This window comes from Sciurus carolinensis, chromosome 11, assembly GCF_902686445.1.
Source record: "Sciurus carolinensis chromosome 11, mSciCar1.2, whole genome shotgun sequence".
NCBI classification, from domain to species: Eukaryota; Metazoa; Chordata; class Mammalia; order Rodentia; family Sciuridae; genus Sciurus; species Sciurus carolinensis.
This window is the reverse complement of record NC_062223.1, coordinates 15,250,725-15,270,373: the sequence shown is the minus strand read 5'-3', so window position 1 is coordinate 15,270,373 and position 19,649 is coordinate 15,250,725. Positions and strand designations below refer to the sequence as shown.

Here is a 19,649-nt window from a genome sequence, read left to right as displayed (position 1 = left end):
TTGACAAGAAATTATAGTGCTCCAGAACACACATTATTCCCCAGCTTTGTTTCCAGAATTACTATCGTTGGGAATTATATTATCAATTTTTCTATGGCATATGTGATTTATAATGGCAAAGCTCATCCTAATAGTCTATTATAGTTCTCGATAAGAGTAAATTACTTACTTGCAAAATTGGCCTGGTCTGCACTGCCTGCATAATAGCTGGATCTTCTAGTTCATTTTCAATCACCATCTTAGTGAGCCTTTCTGCCAGATTCTCCTCATGGTCACCCAAGTCAGTCCATTTCATCCCTTTCTCCATTGCCTGTTTGTTCATTACTGTCACTGGTAGCTTCTCTTCTCAACTCTGCCAGGCGTTCATGTGCTTCCTGCCAATCATCATCTGTAAGACAATATAGCTGGTGTAAGAAATACAGTTCATATTGAAACAAAGGTTTTATAAAAATTATTCTGTTAGCCAAATGAATAACTCAACTCCGGAAGACAGACAGCAAGTAAAGCTTCCATTTAAAGCCATGAAGTAAGTTGAACAATGAACACACAGAGTTGGCTTTTCACTTTTAAGAACACAAAATGTCATACCAATAAAATTCAAGCATTTGGATTAGTAACTTAAAACTTATCAGTGGGGTCCAAACTATAGTCTAAATTTATTTTAAAATGGTGATACAAGCTGGACGCAGTGGCACATGCCTATAATCCCAGCTACTTGGGAGGCAGAAGAAGGAGGATCATAAGTTTGAGGATAGCCTCATCACTGAGTGAGACTCATCTTAAAATAAAATATAAAGGGATGGGCATGTAGCTCAGTGTTAAAGCACCATAAAGTTTCATCCCTAGTACGATAATAAACAAACTATCAATAAGTATAAAGACCACCTTTGTTTTTGAGATTCTACACTACTTCAGGCAAAAACTTCAAAGGAAGGTAAATCCACAGTACTAGCAAACAACTATCTCTTAAATTATAACTATCTTCTTAGTCTGATTTTTAATGAATTCATTTCCTTCATTGATATCTAATAAGCATTGATTATATGACAGACGTAAGTGCTGTTTTAGATAGAAGGGATACATCAGTATACAAAGCATACAGAGACCCGTCCTCACATAGCTTTTCATTCAAGCAGGGGAGAGACAGAAACAGACAATAAAAATAATGAGGAAGTAAATTAGATACTGTATTTAGAAGATGCAAAATGCTACAGGAATATGGAAGAAGGCAATTGAAACATTTAAGAGATGTCAGAGGTAGGCTGCACTGAGACGAAATTTGAGCCAGACTCAAAGGAGTGTAAGAGGAGAAACAGTTAATGGAATGGAATGAACAAGAGGGAAGAGTAGAACAAAATAAGGTCAGAGCCTGGAGGAGGGAGCTTATTCAGGGTCTTCTGTTCCACTCCAAAATGGGACAGGGCTGATGGAAGTTTGATGTGGTTTAACTTTTTGAAAGAATCACTAAGGATACTGTATTAAAAGCAGGTTAGAGAAAGAGGGAGGGGCAATACTGGAAGTCAGTGGCTACTACAGTAAGCCAAGGGAGAGGGGATGGAACTTTCTTTTTTCCTTCTTTTTGTGGTGCGGGGGATTGAACCTTGTGCAGCACTATACCAACTAAGTCATTTCCCCAGGCCCGGGGATGGAACTTTGACCAGGATCAATTCCTCTTCTATTTTAACTATGTCTTTGCTATTCCTGCAGACTGCTATGTGGTCTGCAGTGCTAACATTGTTTTCTTGACACAGCATTACTTTTGAGGCCCATTAAAGCATAGACTAAAATCTTCAGAATCCTTCATCGGCTTCTCTTGGATCTAATCATCCCATTCTGTTTTTATCATAAAAGCTCTACTTACAATGGAGGAAGGAAGGACTGTATAGATGGAGGGGAAGGGTGGGGAGGGGAGGGGGGGAAGGGAAAAATGGCAGAATGAATCAAACAACATTACCCTATGTAAATTTATGATTACACAAATGGTATGCCTTTATGCCATGTACAGATAGAGAAACAACATGTATCCCATTTGTTTACAATAAAAAGAAAAAAAAAAAAGAAAAAAAAAAAAAAAAAAAAAAAAAAGCTCTACTTACAATTCTGCTCCTTTTAGCATTCAAATGCAAAAACCCTTTCTCCTCATTAAGCTTCCCATAATCTTTTCATTTTCATTTTACCTTCATCTCATCTAAACGTGTGCTACTTTTTAATGCACAAAAATGTATTCTTCTGTATATGCTATGTATTCTGTTCTTACTTTAGTTATACACTTTGTATGTTCTATAAAATTCAACAGTATGAGATAACAGGTAATTCCCCTTATAGCTAACACAGAAATCTATACTTTCTTCTTTCTGTTTACAAATAAAATACAGATTAAAAAATTCTAACATCACAAATATGTGATGTGAAAGGTCTTCATAGAATGTGAAAGGTCTTCATAATTCCTAGCTCTGTTAAGATTTTAAGGATGCAATTTGCAGTTTAACTTGATTCTTCTTGGATATATTTTCAAGTATGCATACATGCATTCACAAATAACTGCTGAAAATATTATCTCATTCTTTATAACACTTTATAAGACTGCATTTTGTTGAACTATAATGTAACTTATTCCCTACTGAAAAAACATTTGGATGATTTGCAACTTTTTAATGTAACAATCAATACCATAAATAACCGTATACATATCTCAGAATCCCAAATGAATATTTAAGTAGGCTAATTCTCAGGGTCAGACTACAAACATTTAAAATTTGCCATTTTATCATATAATAATAATCACATAACACTAGTGATCCAAAAAGCAAGGGAAGTGGGACTTCCAAATTTATAATTGTGTTATCACAGGACCTACCGTCTGCTCTTAGGGCAATGTGGTATACTAGAACATATGAGCTGCAGTAAGGGATTTTTTAAATAGAGCTTCACTTTGCCATTACTGTGATAGAGGTTGTGGGCAAGAGCCACAAAAATATCCCTACCTAAGCCTCTAAGACAAGTTTTCGTTCTTATGAGGAATTTTCTTTCTCACCCAAAAGCTTCCTCTCACAAAGTAGTCAGTCAGGTGGTACACTTCCTCAGATATGTCTTCTTACAGAAAAGATCTTAGTCACTTCATTATAATGGTCTCTAATAAACATACCTTGATGTGCTCAAAAAAGGGAAAAATACATTATAGATGGAAATTATATTACTAATTTAAATGACCAGTTATTTGAAACACTCTTAAAGAATAGTGGAATTAATAACCAGTTGGAACTTTAATGTCTCTGTTATCCTTGGTAAAGAAAAGCAAGCTGAAAAAGGATAATTTTTTTTTTTTTTGCAATGTGAATAACAGCAATGCCACAAAGAGTGGAAGTCTATAACCCTGAATTCATGATTTAAAAAAATAAAAATTTTGTTAACATCTTCCAAATTTAAAACATTAGTTTGTTAATGGATTAGTTCTAATATAGTAGAGTTCTAAATTACCCTTCTTTGGTCACAACTTCCTATATTCATGTTTGTTAACTTTTCTAGATTCTACCAAATAATTTATTTGCCCTTAAAAATAATGCTTAAGAGGGCTGGGGAGATAGCTCAGTTGGTAAGTGCTTGCCTTGTAAGCACAGGGCACTAGGTTCGATCTCCAGCACTGCCAAAAAAATAAAAAAAGCTTAAAAAACAGTTTAGTCACATTCTGTGAGAAGTGATACACTGTGGATTGACGGTTTTAAAAATGTATGTTTAAAACATTTTAAAACATTTTAAACATGTATGCAGAGGAATCTATGCCATAAAACACTGTCATCATTTGGTTTTTCTTGCTCATATGAAAAAATGAGAACTCATGCCCTTAGTGTGAAAAAATATTTCACCATTACTTTTGCAAATGACCTAAAATCATTACTTAAATGTGCCAACACTTAACTTTAATGCATCACTGGTTAAACTGATAAAGCGTAGGCAAAAGAACAGCAGAGAAATGAGGGAAAAGGAGTATCTCTATTCCTTTAACTAATCACTCTTGTACCATGATGTGGGCTACTGAACTCCAGGGCTGCTTTCAAACACTTATACTGTAATGCCCCTGAGGCCTGTCTGGAATATTTCTGAAATGAGAAGAAAATAAAAAGGAAACAGAAGTGATTTAATTTTAAGGCAATCTCAGTCCCCAAAGATTACAGAAGCTATCAAGAAAAGGAAAGGAGGGGAGCCCATCCAAGTGAAGGCAAGAGATTTCCAAGATTCCCCAAAGACTATTTTAACATAATTAGTAATTATACTAAATGTATTTATTACTTAATCTTTTAGTAACTCTGTTTCCTCATTCACTAAGTAAGGATAATAACTACCTCAGAAGGTTACTGTGAGGATTAATAACATGGAAAACATTTAAAATGGTACCAAGCGCATAATAAGCACCATGAAAGGTGTGAACTTTATTTTCAGAGAATGAATTGGGATTACTCTAGCACCATTTATTGCATTTAAATGATGCAAACTTTTTTAAACGAGAAGACCAATGACTAATGTCCAAAGGAAAGGTGATATCAGAGCTTTTGTAGATAGTGACCTAAAATACCCATGGTATAAACAGGTGTTGTTCAAAATGTCAGCTTCATGAATTAAAAATCATCAATCAAAACATATGTCAAAGGTCTGACATTTCATCTATTGGTTTAAACTCTTCTACCAGCTATATATCTATAAGAAGTATGCCAAACATATCACAGAGTTATAAAGCAATTTTAAATAATATTTACACAAAGATGTTATAAAGAATTAAGATTTTCACCTTATAATTCAATTATACTACACTCTCAATGGAAAGGGCTCACCTATGACATCTTTTCTCCATTATAACCTTGATTGATCAAGAAGTCCTTAATACCCTTCTGCCCTATGGTACTAAGCAAACTAACCATATGCTACTTCACTGCCTTTAATTTTTACTATCGTTCCTTCACTGTGCACCCAAGAGCTTTGTGAACTTGTACTTCTTTCCTATCATATAAATACAGTTCTGTACATTCTAATATTCTTTAAAGGCAATATTCTTGTCCTGTAAGGAAAAATAGAAACTCAGGGGGAAAAAAGACTGTCCACAGAACTCTGGAAGTCCATGAGAAGGGAGGACCCACTCTTCTTCTGTACAAGTTTAAAACTGACACATTACTATGTTGCTTCATTTAGTATGTTAGCTATAAATCAATCTCAATTGATCAATTTCGTCAATTGCAGAGAGTGCTGAAATGGTAATATCCAGTACAAGTTTTAATACAAAAAGTTCTAGAACCAAGAATACAATGCTACAGCTTCTAGTGTACTCCATAGGTTATTACTAAGCTACTTCCTAAATGCAATTTGCAATTCACATCAGTTCCATGCATTTGTAGTTCTATTCTACATAGCTTTCCTGACATTCCCATGGAGAGAGACAATGGTCATCCTCCTGGGCAATCTCATCTTCTAAACTATGACTATAATTCAAAGGGTTTACTTCTTTAACATTTCTTTTGTTGCTCCTGACCATGACAAAGTCATACTTTCTACTGAATTTTATAAATGGTAGACAACAGTAAACTTTCATTTTTGCCAGCTCATTAGACTCTGTGTAAGCTTTCATAAACCTAAGCTATCAAGTCACTGCAAACCACTATCTACTAGAATTAATATCTACTAATTTTTAAGACCTTTGTTTTGATACTGAACATCTTGGTATCACCCATTTTGCAAAATGTCCTCTTCATATTTAATTTTAAAAATTTGTTGCTGTGTTTCTAAAGAAATTATAAATATTAACACACCACAATACAAACACTGTTATTGCTGTTTTCCAATGCTAAGTCAAAGCAAAAATATCTGCACTGACTCTTATCTATTCGTTGCTTTAAAAAGTACACATTTTAACTAATTAGTTCACTTGTTCTCAACTTGTTCTAAGTAAATTTGTTCTCAAACTTAATGGTACAGCCTGCTTCTTAAATTTTCATCTCAGCATTTGCAACTTTGTAGCTCTAAGTTTAGTTCAATTCTTTACATTTTTTTCAGCTCCTACAATATTTACCTGTATCTGGGGATGGAAAAAATTTCATCTGTTTATAATAGTTTTCAAACTTATGAAGATCTCCTATTTCTAAAATTCTTAGAATTAAAAGCTTTTTATTTTATTAAAGACAACAGCCAAAAGCAATGATTATACCACTTACTGGTGTTGGGGTGAATTTAGAATATGTAGAATACTAGAATCTGAATTTTCTATAAGTCCATGAGTTTTCCCTAGGTTACATGTTCTCTAAATTAAAATTTCCCTTATTTAGGACTATTAAAATCTCTTTTAAATGTCTATTGCTCTAAAACATTTGAATTCCTTATGGTGGCAACCTAGGATCAAAAATCAGCTGGTTTATTGATAAGGAAAAAAGATGACCAGAAGAGCATGGTAGAGGGATGAACTATTTTGAGTAAACGATATACTATTCTAACTGAGGTCAGGAATATTAACTTGCCAAATTAATGAATGAGGTTAATCCTTCTAAGACAAATTACTTGAGCAAGAGACCAATATGAAACCACAAAAGATGTCACTTACCAACTGCACCTGACCCAAATGTATCATCATTGAACTGATCAATCTCCTCATCTTCTTCTCCCAGGCCCTGAAATGCATCTTCATCTTCATCTAGAGGACAATCCTCCAAAGACTAAAAATAGAAAAGAGGTTGAGTTTTTCATGAAATTCACATTCTCATTTATAATGTTCTAAAAATGTTCATCTTACCTTCTCAGTGAATATAATAGTTTTCATTATGATTTTTGAAAAGATGACATTTTTTATACTCCCCAATTTCCCTGACATTGGATGCTTTCAGTATTTTCTTTGTTTTTGGTTTCTATTTTTTATTCCTTGAGTTTTCTGCCAAGCATCTCTTTTCTTTATCAAGAAGCTAATGATAGCATGTTCTCATGCACACAAGAAATCAGGCACATGATATTCTTTACATCACTGGGTGGAAACAGAGATGACAATTTAAAATTGTCAAAATGAGCTCTTCTATGTATCTTTTTCAACTAAATTCACATCTTTCTCATTATACTCATACTGTTTTCAACTAGTTCAGTATTCTTTCAAAAATGTTCATTTTCCACCTCCTTCTTACCTTGCTTTTCCAAGGGCCTAAATTCCAGTGAAAAAACAGAAGCTAAATCTTCAACCACAAGTAAACTCTAGAAAAGCTATGATAAACAGAGGCAACTCACTTTTCTGAATAAAACATTAATATCCTTTGTGTGTGTGTGTGGTGTGGTTAATGATGTGCTGAGGAAGAAACCCAGAGTAGTTGGTGTTCTAGTCCTCATTAAAACCATTTGAGAACTTTTTGTCTCAGGTTCTGAGCTAGGCTGTAGGTCCTGGTTTCTTAGTTGCACTGCAGGGACAAATACCACTTACCTCAAATAGTTTGTTGCGAAGATCAAACAAGGCAAAGACTGTAGATAGTTGAATAAAACCTAGATATCACCCTAACACCTTAGGTGTATTCTACTTCAAACACCCCCCCCCACCTTCAGATTTATTCAGCTTAATCTCCAAGTTTTCCTCGGGCAAATTCTGCCCACTGTATCTCATCATCCTTTCCATGTTAATACAAAGTCAGTTTGTTGTCAATCACTTTTATCAAGTGGTATCTGTCCTTACTGCCTTTCTACCCATCCTAGGGCCTGCAAACTTCCAGAAGGCAGGCGTGCAATTGCCACCACATCAGAGGCAACTTCCAGCATACTCCCTTCCAAATCAAGATCGACTTAACCAAATCACTGCTTTTTAAAACTGAAATAACTCATGGACCATCTAGATCAATCCTTTCACTTTAGAAATTGAGAAACTTAATGTCTAGCGATTAAGAGTTGCTCAAGGTCACTCTGCGAGTGGACGACCCAGTCTGGACTCCACATTCTGGAGCTGCTACATCCCCCCTGGCCCACGTCGTCGCTAAACCCACATCTCTCTCCACTCGCCCAGAAAGAACTTCTGCTGGACACGCCCCCTCCCAACTCTGAGCGCTCTCCTGGTAAACAGTCTGGGGCCCCAGCCAAAGGGCAAGTGCAGGCGCCTTGACCCAGGGCTGCCGGTGTGCACGGTGTGTATCCGTGTGTGACCCGGGAGAAGGGTGCTGGTTCCCGGTAGGCGGGAAACTCTTCTCGGGGCATCTCTTCGTAAGAACAGCCACCCGGTAAGGGGAAAGCTCTTCCCTCCACCGCCCCTCCCGGAGTGGGGGCGGGGGGGTGCTCAGGTTACCGCTTAACGGGCCCTCCCACCCCAAAGCCGAACCAACTCTCCCCGGCGACAACGGAGGGGACAGTCCCGCCCCTCCCCCCGCCTCCGAAGCCGGTTCTCAGCCCTGGGACTAAACCCGCGACCCCAGGCCGGTGGCGCCGCGCTCGGTCGCCCGACTCCCGCGGCTCGCCCCCTCCCCCCCCAGGAGCACGGGACCGGCGCACGGCGGGTGAGAGGAAAGGGGCGCGCGAGGGAGGGGGGGTCACTTCCGGTCGCAAGAGCTCACCTCGTAGCGGAACATTCTTGGGGAGGGGGGGAGGGAGCGGGGAGGGGAGTGGGGGAGGGAGGGAAAAAGCGCTGACTCCCCGGGCTCCTCCGCGCGCGGGTCCTCCACCGGCTCGCGACCCCTGGCCGCCGCCGTACGCCGGAGCGTGCGTGGGAACGTGCGCAGGCGCGCCTCGGGCAGGGCGACCGCCCCGCTCGGCGCCCGGCGGCGGCGGCTGCGCGGGGACGGATTTGGCGTCCCGCTTCCCAGCCTCAGCGGCGGGAAGGAAGTCCCGTGGTGGAGAGACTGCGCACGCGCCGACCGTGGGGCGCTTAGCTTGCCGGATCTGCAGCTCCGCCTCTGGTTTCTCCGCTTTTTGCTCCGAGCGGAGACGCCAGTCACGAGTTTCCCGTCACCTACGGGGCGGAGAAAGTCCTTGTGATTGTCACAGGATGTGGTTCCGCGGAGTCCCCGGCTTAGGTCGGGGCGGGAGGGATGGAGGCTCCCGGGTTTCGTTTTGCAAGGTGCAGGCACGCTCTTTGGGGTTTCTGGGGGTCTTCACGTCACTACCTGCGCCCGTGGAGGGAGAAACGGGGGGCAAGTGTGTGGTCCGCGAAGGGGACCACGCTGGCTGCCCGATCTGCAGTCGGTGGAGGCTGTGATTTACTCGGCTCAAAGTGATGACAGCGCCCGGTTTTTAAAAAGCCGGAGGCACGTTCCGAGAGGTTTAACCAGGGGATATTTTTAGGTGCCGAGAACTTCAGGCACGTGGAGCAGGAGAACCATGAAAGGGCCGCACGGCCGGGGCTGCGGGGCTCACCGCAAGGTCAGGGGGCCTGGGTGCGCCGCTGGGTGACACCCCTTCCCCAGGATTCAGCCCAGGAAAGAGCTGCTCCAGCCCCTCAGGCTGCCTGGGCAGCCTGATTCCAGAAATCTGGTGATTTGTTACCTATAAGTTCTTAAAGCCCTTGCAAGCCCCCTAAGATTTTTTGTGTTTCTGGAAGAACCAAACTTGCACCACTAAGAATTTATTCTTGTGGGTTTCGCAACCCCTTTCTCCTGTTGTTTTAAAATGCCGCCTCGCCCAAGAATGGCATACTGTGAATTCCTTACATATTAGTGTGACGGGGTAGTCAGAGCCTGAGGACTGGAAGCTTTGGATTTGGGAGTAGAAGTTCTGGCTGGGAATGGGTGCTGTAGTCACTGGCCATGAGACTTTGGGCAAGTTTTCTAACATCTGTAAACTTTCGTTTCTTTGTAAAATGGGTGTAATTATATCTGCCTCACCCAGTAGTGAGTCAACAACATGATGCTGATGTTACTAATAATAATGATTCAAGTCTGCCTGGCGCTCTGTTAAGTGCTTTATATGGATTATTTAGTTGAATCATTCCTTATGTTTACCCCATGAGGTAGGTACTGTTACTTTCTCCACTTTATAATTGAGGAACCTGAGGCTTAGAGACATTAAATAATTTGTTTTCAAATCACCCAGTGACAGGTGTCAAAGTTGATAGCAGAAATATTTCTGATTCCCCAAACCAGTCTCTTAGTGACTGTGATAAAATGACAAAAGCAAATGTTTACATGACTCAGGCCTGAACCCTAAAGAACTGGAGCACGCCAGGGATAAGAAAATTGGTTTTCAAGCATGAACAGAACATAAAACCTAGTGGTGCAGTGGGTCTTAATTACCAAAGTATTGGTACTGTGTAGACCCGGGGCTATTGAACAGCTGAATCTGGTCAACCTCCTGTTTTTGTAAGAACAGTTTGAACTAAATATAGCCATGTTCATTTATTTAAAAATTCTTTGGTTGCTTTACTACTGTAAAGGCAGAGTTGGGTAGTTACAATGGAGACCATGTGGTCTATAAATTATGAAATATTTACTATCTGGCCCATTATAGAGTTCACTGATCACATGTTTTCTGATCATTGCATTAGAAATCAATAGTAAAAATAAATTAGAAAAAATTCTGTATTTTTCCATATTCTGAAATAATTCATTTCCATATTCAGAAAATTTTAAAAATCCCTCCAATTTATGGACTAATTAAGAAAATAATGGGGCTGGGGTTGTGGCTCAGTGGTAGAGCACCTGCCTAGCATGTGTGAGGTACTGGGTTCGATCCTCAGCACCACATAAAAATAAATAAATAAAGTTACTGCGTCTGTAAAAAAAAAAAAAAAAGAAAAAAGAAAAATAATGGAACACTGAATGATAAACATTTTAATGTGTCAAAACGAGGGTACAGCTAATACAGTTTACATAAGAAAATAGGAAAGCCTGAATATAAATTAACTATAGAATACTCCCAGAAAAGGTACAGTGTAAGGGCCCGAAGGGGAGGTGCATGCCTGTAATCCCAGCAGCTGGGGAGGCGAAGGCAGGAGGATTGCAAGTCAAAGCCAGCCCCAGTAACTTGGCAAGGCCTTAAGCAACTTAGTGAGACCCTGTCTCAAAATAAAATATTAAAAGAGAAAGGGCTGGGCTCAGTGGCTCAGTGGTTAAGTGTTCCTGGGTTCAATCCCTGGTACCAAAATAAAAAAATACAAGGAAAGAAAGAATACAGAGAAGAAATTTAAGAAATCGAAGATAGTGTATCAAAGGATCAATAAAATTTCACCTTTTTTCTTATGCAACAACTGTCTGAGGGAGATTGAGAGTCACTTTAAGAGAATAATTTTTTTTTTTTTTTTGAGCTGTATAGAGGCCCTTTGTTAAGATAGGCGATTCTTTAGACATACAGTATGACACTTCTGGAGAGTATTCCTTGGGTAGGTGGACGAAGAGAGGACTCCTGTATGGCAAGTAGGTGAAGGAGATTTTTTTTTTTTTAAACCAAAAAGGAACATCAGTTAATGAAAGTCACTGTACCACAGTAGGTTGCTTTGGTGTTATCTGTGCTTTCTCTGGGAGTTGTCAATAATACATGTCTGGTATTTAAAAACTCTACATTTTTTTAAGTTGTAAAAAAAACAACAAAATTTTCTTTTTCTTGCAGTACTGGAATTTGAACCCAGGGGTACTCTACCACTGAACTACATTGCCAGCCCTATTAATTAATTAATTAATTTGTATTTTTTATTTTTTGATACCAGGGATTGAATCCAGGGGTACTTTAACACTGGGCTACATCCACAGTCCTATTTTTGAGACAGGGTTTGGCTAAGTTGCTAAGGGACTTGGCGACATTTCTGACACTGGGCTCTGATTTGTGCTTATCCTGTGTCAGCCTCTTGAGTGGCTGGGATTATAGGCATGCACCACCACACCCAGCATCCCTTTTTATTTATTTATTTTATTTTGAGACTGGATCTTGTTAACTTGCCCTGCCTGGCCTCAAAGTTACAATCCTTTCTCAGCCTGTAGGCATGGATCACTGTGCCTGACCAAAATTTACTTTCTTGTGAAAATTAGTTTCAAATGATGTTTTCATCAAGTAACTTTTCTATAATTGATTTTCAAATTTTAACATTTATCAAATCACCAAGGGGGTTTGGTGAAATACAAGCTTCATTCCCAGTTTCTGATTCAGTAAGTCTGAAGTTGGGCCTGAGAATTTGCATTCATAACAAGTTCCCAGGTGATGCTGATGCTGCTAGTTCTGAGACTACACTTTGAGGAATCCCATTGTCCTTGAGTGCTTAAGGAATTATAGAGTGGGAGAAAAAGCATTGTGGGTTGCACATGTAGTCAAAAAAGTTAAACCTAGAAAGTAATGGCATCAAATCTTAGCAAAAAAACAAGGACCCATATCATGAAAATATTTACAAAGAAATATGGCAAGTTAAACATGGCCACAAATAATTTGACAAGTCTCTTATCAAGAGGTGAAATCTAATTCACCTTTTACTGAAACCTGGACTAGACTGATTGCTTTGACCAAAGGAGTATGGGAAAGGAGATGCTATTTCTCATCTGGGTCTGATCTTTAAGGAGATTGAGGCCCGGCATGGTGGAACATGCCTGCAATCCCAGCCAGTCAGGAGGCTGAGGCAAGAGGATCCCAAGTTCAAAGCCAACCTTAGACCATGTCTCAAAATAAAAAGGGGTAGGGATGTAGATCAGTGGTAGATCAGCCCTGGATTAAAAGAAAAAAATTTTTTGGAAGTAAAATGAGAAAACATTTTAAAGGTTAAGTATTTTTTAATGTACTAAAGATGAAAAATAGAAATGTCATTAGATGAACTATGAAGAAGAGCAACAATGTGAATGAGAGAGAATGTATGAGTAGCCTCTTGCCTTGGATCCACAGAAGAGGCAACTTAGGTCTTAGTAAGAAACAACTGTAGGGACATCTCCTATAATTAGTATCTTCTTGACTGTCATTTAGAGGTAAGGAATATAGTGGTTTGGTGGGGTAAATAATGGCATTGGAAGAGAAAAGCAAACAGCCACTTGTACATTTTTCTGTTACTTGACTGTCAAGAAAAGAGGAACTTTTAGTGCCAGTGCTTCCGTTATTTCCTTTGACTCTCTGGCCAGTGCGTGGCAGGGATGGGGGGTGTAGGGAACTAATACCCTACATTGGTACAACCCTAGAGAAGCATGATGCTTCCCTGCTCCCTGGACCTTTCCCCATGAGAATAAGTGATTAAGGGCAGAAACTATGTTTTTCTTATTCAACATTTTATTCTCATTGCAACATCTACTTCAGCACTTAATAGTAATTATTCAAACATCTTTGAGTTCTTCTTCTAATAATAAGCCAATCTATGGAAATGAAATGGCAAAATAAAAAGTAATTCTACCTACCATTTAATTCACTATACCTTGTTGGTTCAGGTCCTCTTCAAGTAACCTTTAGCAGCTCCTTACTTTGATCTGTGTGTGTATTCTGTAGAATTACCAGAACAGTTGGAGTAGCAGCATCCTCTGCAGAATATGTGCTTGCCCGTTCAACCAACAGTGGGGGCCTTCGAAGCACATGGGGTGAAATGGGGCCTGGGAAACTGTCAGGAGTAGGGGGGTCCTAAGCAGCCCCTCTGTCCTATTTCTGTTGGCTCCCTTGGTCTAAAGTTTACTGGAGTGTGTTTATGGCATTGGTTAGATTCCTGTACTCACTTGAGTAGGGGAGAATAATTTAGCTTTAGCTTCTGGCCTTAGGGCAACTAAAATTCAGACCACTCCCTGGGACAGCCCTATAGAACCTTGACATTCCTGAACACTGGTGAAAGTCCTGAGGCATTCTGTTGGCAACAAGGAAGCCGGATGGAAATATAAGGATGTTTAAGAGTGAACTCTGGCACTGCGTTTCTTTCACCTAGTAGCTGACATTTAAGGCAGGAACATTTTGACTGGGAAGACATCTCTATTACAGTTTTCTTTTGTTTATTCCTGTGAATTGGATTAACATATCTATAATGTAAAATATAAGCCAGCATTTTGATGTTTAAATTTGAGTGATGTTGCAGCTATCTCATGTGCCTGACAAACCATTCTGGGTTTGCTGGATAAAGCAACAATGATGACTTATTTCACTAAAGAATCTGCAACTTGGTCTTGATACAATGGGAGCAGCCCATATCCACTTCAGGTGCCGTCGCTGGTACTGCTTGGAGGCTAAGAGTTACTTAGTGGTTGCGAGTGAGAATCATCTGAAGCTCCACTATCTGGCAGTTGGTGTGAGCCCTCAGCTGGGACCCGGGTGGGTCGTTCAGCCACAGAACTCACATGTGGACTTTTCTTATGGTTTCTAACTTTCTCCCCAGAGTGATGATGGGGTTCCAAGAGCAAGTGTCCCTGAAGGGCCAGTTGGAAGGTGTATTTACTTTTAGGAACTATCCCTGAAAGTGGTCAGGAGCTTGGACAAAGCCAGAGAGACAACAGGGGAAGACTAAAAGATCTCCAGACTGCCAGGTTACCTGGAAAGAATTACGTAGGAAGTCACACTCAGCCCAAACAGCAAGAGAGATGTTGGCATACCAGAGAGATTGCCAATAAAAATTGTGTTGCAGGAAAACCACAAAAATAAACCTCTGGATCTCCACAATGGGGAAATGGAACTGGATCTCTCTAGTTTGATTTTATCCCCCCGCCCCCATAAGAGGGGCACACTGAATTTTATAAGACAAAAGCGGACAGATACTTTAGGAAAGAGTGCTGTATAGGATGAAGTTAATCATACTGATTTCTCCCCTATGGTTTCTTACTTCTAAGAGTTCATTTGTGCTATGCAGGCCATTATTGCTGATGCTTGTCATTTCACATTTTCAAGAGATTTGGCTGCAGGTAACTAGAAGGAGCCAAGATAATCTGCCCTATATGGCATTTTGCGGGACGGGGTACTGGAGATTGAACCCAGGAATGCTTTATCACGGAGTTATATCCCAATCCTTTTTTGCTTTTTATTTTGAGATATGGTCTCCCTAAGTTGCTTCGGGCCTTGCTAATTTTCTTAGGATGTCCTTGAACTTGCGATCCTCCTGTCTCAGCTTCCCAAGCCACTGGGATTTCAGGTGTAGGCCACCATTCCTGGTCCTGAGTGGCATTTAAACTCAGAGCATTGACTTTGTTTTTGTTTTGTAAGAACCCACTGAGATGATAAGTCCTGAGCTTCTGACCTTCTAAATTGTCTACCAGACTTCAAGTGCTAAATTACAGTAGTCTTGCTTCCATGACCTATAATATACCTTGGGGTCATACTGCATATTTCTTCATATAAGGATGCTACATTTTTGTTTTTCCTGGAGCGGTTTCTTCCTAGAGAGAGAAAGAGGGCATTTGTGCCAGTTCAGCAGCCCTAAGCGTCGTGATCCCTTGCTGGTTGTACTACACTCAGCTCTGAGTCTGAGTTCTGGTCACAATGTTCCCATACCTCTTATAAATTTTATGCTTCTAACAAAAAGTCAAAAAAGTCTAGCAGTTATGTAAAAAGCAGCAATGTAGACATAGCAATATCTAGCTTTGGACAGTTTATAAACATTTGGAACATAATTGGAGAATGCATACATTCTTATATATGGTAGGATATCAAGTAGAGTAGCCTGTACAATTTTCTAAAACCTCAAGTATTTTTTGAAATTACTTGATTTATTTTTTTCCTATTTTAATTGGTACATTATATTTATGCCTAATGGCGGAATTCATCATTACATATTTTTACATGCACATGATACAATATAATGTGGCCAATATTCCTCAGTATTTTATACAGTAGAGCATCAAGTAGAATATCCTGTACAGCTTTCTAAAACAAATCTTTAATTGCTTTTTTCTTTTTTCTTTTTTTTTTTTTTTTTTGGGTTGGGGGGAGAGGTTCCAGGGATTGAACTCAGGTGCACTCAATCACTGAGCCACATCCCCAACCCTATTTTGTATTTTATTTAGAGACAGGGTCTCACTGAGTTGCTTAGTGCCTTGTTTTTTTTTTTTTTTTTTTTTTTTTTTGGTACTGAAGGTTGAAGGTTGAACCTAGAGGCATTTTACCACAGAGTTACATCCCCAGGCCTTTTTATTTTTTATTTTCAGACAAGGTCTTGCTAGGTTGCTGAGGCTGGCTTTGAACTTGTGATCCTCTGGCCTCAACCTTCCGAATTGCTGGGATTACAGGCATCTAGCCAAACCTTAAATTTTATGATAATTTGTTTTATATCTTTATTCCTCATGGGTATATAATCTTCAGGGTAAGATGAAGATCATTATCTTTATCTTCCTTTTGATCCTCTAATACCTAATGTGATAATGAATGTTTGTCAAATGAACAAATAAATGCCCAAGTGTCTTTAAAAACCAGGGAAGGATTTCATTTAGGTGGAATACATGGTTTTAAAAAACAGGACTTCAGAAGAAAAAGTCCATTACAGACCTGGTACAGATGAATTCCTTTGTGTTTGGAAAACGTGGTCACTCAAAGTCGGCCCATCCAATTAACACTTACTAATTGGATCTTAAATAATTCACTGTGCAAATTTTCAGACTTTTCCTGTTTAAGGAAAATATCCTCTCTCTTCATTGCCCTGAATCTCTGCTTGAGAGCTGATCTCCTCAGGACCTGGCCACTAATAGGTACCAGACACCAATTCTGGGCTGTGAGAGGAACATTGGCTAGAATAGACCCTCACAGGGAAACTAGAGAACTGAACACAGCCAGGGTCTTGTTTCAGTGCTTTGTCCCCGTCCTGTCCATGGACAAACATTCCCTCCACCCAACAGCTCTGAGTAGGAGTCACCCTAAGTCACATGTGTTTTGTTAATTACTGTTTGGACCTGGTAGTAGGGTTTGAAGATTCTTCAGAGACCCTCATATATAAAATTAATATTTTCCTGGTGATACGAAAATGTACCCAGCTTACATATGTGCTAAGATGGGTGGGTGGTAGGAGTGTAAATTAAGAGGGGCAGATAGGCTACCACTGTGTCTGCCAATAACACCCCACCTGAATTTATATGGCAAAATTAATTCAGCTTCTCTTTTCAGCCCTGTATAAAGGAAACATTTTAGATCTGTGTACATGTGTGAAGAGAGGTGACATGACCTTGGTATAAACCTTGAAGAGTGACCAGATGCCCACCAGCTCAAGGACAAGTTGTTATAGGCCATTTCATGCATTTGAAATGCGCTGAGGATCCTTTATCTCATTTAATTTTCCTAAGATTTCTGCAAGTAACAAGATGAATGTGAATATCTCCATTCATGATCAAGGCACAGGGACAGTAATTGAGCCATTATCTCAGTGATTTAGAGGTGGAAGAATCTAGAATTGGATCTCCTTATATCTGTCAGTGATCCCACAATTCTTGGCCCTTTTAGTCACAGGACCATGAAGCAGCTGTGGTCTCATCAGTGATGCTCCCAGTGAATTCAGGCCCGAGCAACAACTGTCTTCCCAGCTGAAGCTCTTGTGTGTGTATAATGAGTCAAAATGCAGTCTGTAAAAATAAAAAAATGATGAATTAAAAAAAAAATGAATGACCTGAATGATCTAGAGGACAAGACAAGACTTCCACCAGAACTCCTAGCTAATCCCCTGGGTCTACAAGGTTTCCATAGGGTTGGAGCTACTCTAAAATACTCCTAATGTTGGAATGGGGTGTGGTCAGTGGTAAGGACCTCAGGTATGCTCATAATTAAAGCTGAATTTTATTTGCTGACCAGTGATAAGCTCTGGGCACTGAAAACACAGTCTCATGACTGTCTTTGTGTCCACAAATTGGCCATAATGTGTGTAGAATTAAGAACCTGAACACAGGATCAACAGACCTGGGACTGTCATGTGACTCCACTACTTACCAGCTGTGTGACATTGGCAAACTTAATTCTATGAGCTCTGGTTTCCTTATCTTCATAATGCAAATATTATTAACATCTATCTGGTAAAGTTATGTGTATTAAGTGAGGTAATGACCATTAAATGATTTGTACTGTGTCTTATGTAGGAAGTGTTCATTAAAGTCTAGCTATTACTATAATTGATTTCTTAAAGAACTGTACTCATGGCCCTATGTGTCTTATTCTGATATAATACTGTGTAATATATCCAATGATAATTTTTTCTATTTTCAGGTATCTTTTTACAGCAATGTACTTTGATAAATCTGATTATCCCCATTGGGAAAAGTGCCTTACATCTTTACACCAGTCTTGTGAGATTGAGATTATCATTTCTATCTTGCATATCAGTCAGTGGAAGTTCACCCAGGCTAAGTAATGTGCTCAACATCCATAGTACTTCAGTGCCAGCTAAAATACTTGGGAATCAATCTAACAAAAGAGGTGAAAGATCTCTATAATGGAAACCATAGAACAAGAAAGAAATTGAAGAAAATGAAAGACATCCTGTGTGCTTGGATAGGCGGAATTAATATTGTCAAAATGGTCATACTTCCAAAAGTGTTATACAGATTTAATGCAATTCCTATAAAAATCCCAATGACATTCTTCATAGAAATAGAAAAATCAATCATGAAATTTATTTGGAGATATAAGAGACCCAGAATAGTCACAGCAATCCTTAGCAAGAAGAGTGAAGCAGGAGGCATCACAATTCCAGACCTTAAACTATATTACAGACCCATACTAACAAAAACAGCATGGTATTGGCACCAAAACGGACATGTAGACCAATGGCACAGAATAGAAGACACAGAGACACACTCACATAGATGAGTTACCTCATACTAAACAAAAAGCTAAAAATATTCATTGGAAAAAAGATAGCCTCTTCAACAAATGGTGCTGGGAAAACTGGAAATCCAAATGTGGCAAAGTGAAATTAAATCCCAATCTCTCACCCTGCACGAAACTGAACTCCATAGACCCTGTACCTAACAGAAGAAAAAGTAGGCCCAAATCTTCATCATGTTGGCTTAGGATCTGACTTCCTTAACAAGATTCCTAAAATGTAAGAAGTAAATCAAGAATCAATAAATGGGATGAATTCAAATGGAAAAGCTTCTCTTCAAAGAAACAATCAATAAGGTGAAGAGAGAACCTAAATAGTGGGAGAAAATCTTTACCACATGCACCTCAGAGCATTAATCTCCAGCATGTATAAAGAACTCACACATTTAACACCAAGGAAACCAAGTATCCCAATCAATTCATGGGCAAAGGAACTGAACAGACACTTCACAGAAGAAAAAATACAATCGATCAACAAGTATGTGAAAAGATGTTCAACAGAACAACTAGAGAAATGCAAATCAAAACTAAGATTTCATCTCCAGTCAGAATGGCAATTATCAATAATACAAGCAACAGTAAATGTTGGTGAGGATGTGGGGACAAAGGTACACTCATACATTGCTGGTGGCACTGCAAATTGGTGCAACCTTTATGGAAAGCAGTATGGAGATTTCCTCAGAAAACTTGGAATGGAACCACCATTTGACTCAGCTATCCCACTTATTGGTTTATACCCAAAGAGCTTAAAATCAGCACACTGCACAGCCACATCAATGTTTATAGTAGTTCAGTTCACAAGAGCTTAATTATGGAATCAACCTAGATGACCTTTAGCAAATGAATGAATGAAGAAAATGTGGTATATATACACAATGGAGTATACAAACAGCCTTAAAGAAGAATGAAATTATGGTATTTACTGGTAAATGGATGGAGCTGGAGAATATCATGCTAAGCAAAATAAGCCAATCCCCAAAAACCAAAGGCTG

General features: G+C 39.3%; 1 protein-coding gene across 1 annotated transcript in view; it reads right to left on the bottom strand.

Annotated features, from left to right (window-relative positions):
- Window positions 1-8,873, bottom strand: part of Patl1 (PAT1 homolog 1, processing body mRNA decay factor) — a 28,704-nt gene extending 19,831 nt beyond the window's left edge. Inside the window, 4 exon segments of the mRNA XM_047517272.1 lie at window positions 170-283; window positions 285-388; window positions 6,581-6,692; window positions 8,550-8,873. Coding sequence (XP_047373228.1) covers window positions 170-283; window positions 285-388; window positions 6,581-6,692; window positions 8,550-8,564 — 345 coding nt within the window. The 5' untranslated portion in view covers window positions 8,565-8,873.
- Between the last annotated feature and the right edge of the window lie 10,776 nt (window positions 8,874-19,649).